This window comes from Carex rostrata, chromosome 17 (genome assembly GCF_964058835.1).
Source record: "Carex rostrata chromosome 17, lpCarRost1.2, whole genome shotgun sequence".
In the NCBI taxonomy this organism is placed as follows: Eukaryota; Viridiplantae; Streptophyta; class Magnoliopsida; order Poales; family Cyperaceae; genus Carex; species Carex rostrata.
In genome coordinates, this window is record NC_135934.1 from 603,809 (window position 1) to 605,523 (window position 1,715).

A 1,715-nucleotide genomic window follows, 5' to 3' on the forward strand; every position below is an offset into this window, starting at 1 on the left:
GATAAAAATATCAATTTATTTAACACAACTTGACAAGTACCAGTACAAATTAATATTGACAAATTTCAGTATCCACTGATTGAGGAAATGCGCAACCTTAATTAATTCACTTGATTTTGACCAAAAAAGTAAAACAAAAACCCAAAATCTTAAAGCACACTTCTCTTTCCATGCATGTCTTATATGTTACAGTTACATCACTCAGCAGCTTAATTAGCATATATTGCCAGATATCTGTCACTAGTTAAACTGGGAGCAAACCGACCTAATCTCACCAAACGAACCGGTCTTCACGCCGATTGCGCCCATCTTCGCCATTGCTTTAGGAAAATCTAAGTTGAACCTCAGCCCCAAAAGCCCCCTTACATTCCCAGCATAGTTTTGCACTATGCTTTTTGTGTTTGAATCGCTCCACAACCTTTGATCCGACTCCAACACGCCATTGCCATCCCTCACATTCTTGAAGTATGAGACATCAAACTTGCTCTCAGTGTCTTTGTCAAGAGCAACGCGATCTGATGAGCCTCCGCTCTGGGGACACATAGTTTGCAACTTGCTTAGGAAGGAAGAACTAATAGACGGGTCAGGATTGCCGGTGGCGGTGAAGTTGAATAGTCGGTACTTAATGAATTGGCAAGCTGTTGTCCCGATGGTATGGGCACCTAATTAAATTTTGATAAATAGTTAACTTATTGATCTTAATAAATTAGTTTCTTCTGACTTTGGATTAGGGAAAAGAAGAGATCTAGAGTTTTAATTACCCACTAAGGTGACAAGATCATGATCCGACAAGCCCTTGTCAGAGAACTTTTGCCTCTGAATATCAACAGAATCTGTCGGCGCAGGGAGAGTCCTTACATCGGATGCAGAGGAGACGGTTCCATCTCTTCTTCCCAGCTCCACAGACCAACTTGGTCCTCCAGTCTAAACAACATATATATATACATTTGCATGTGTAAATAATACAAATTGTAGAATTATATATGTCAATTTTTTAAAATTCTTTTGACTTCCAAATTCTACTTAAATAAGAGGTTTAATATGGTGTATTGTATCATTTATAGAAGATGGAATTTAGTATAATTAATTTATAATCATGTATGTGTACTTACAGCACCAACAGCATCTCGTGCGGCTAGTGCAACTATGTCAGCACAAGAGACGACACCGGGGCATGCCGACTCCAGCTGTGACTTAGCATCATCAATAACCTCAAACCCTCTAAGACCGGCATTTGCAAACGCAGTTCTCTCTGATGAGGATCCCGATATCAACACAGACGCATCACATCCCTAAATTCATTTCCATCCAACATACATAAATTAAATTAATTATCACTCTTAAGTCTTAATTATAATTTTAGATACTCAGGAGGGATTAGGGATCGAATAAGACCTGCACGAAGCAGTCGTGAAAATGCAACCTCAAAAGGCCGGGAGCAATGGTTGGATCATTGTTGAAAGCCTCTTGCACGGCAGACCTCACGATGTCTTCGGCCTTAGGACATGTATTAGAGTAAAAACCCTTTTGCAATGCTTGGCCATCTATTACTATTAGATAAGCCAGGAATAGAAGTGTTATTACAGAGTAATTAAGAGAAACCATATTAAATGCCATGAGCTCTAATTTAGCAGGTGAAGCATCAATTCTTCAGATTTCTTTTTTTTTAGAGAAAGGGAATATGGTACTTATGATTAATTAAGACTAGATGTGGA

General features: G+C 38.8%; 1 protein-coding gene across 1 annotated transcript; it reads right to left on the reverse strand.

Moving 5' to 3' along the window:
* LOC144568800 (peroxidase 25-like) lies at positions 1-1,715 on the reverse strand. The gene is made up of 4 exons (XM_078319191.1): positions 1,396-1,715; positions 1,113-1,292; positions 762-924; positions 1-662 (listed from the first exon to the last, which is right to left on the reverse strand). The coding sequence occupies exons 1-4, from the start codon at positions 1,615-1,617 to the stop codon at positions 241-243; spliced, it is 987 nt and encodes a 328-aa protein (XP_078175317.1). The 5' UTR covers positions 1,618-1,715; the 3' UTR covers positions 1-240.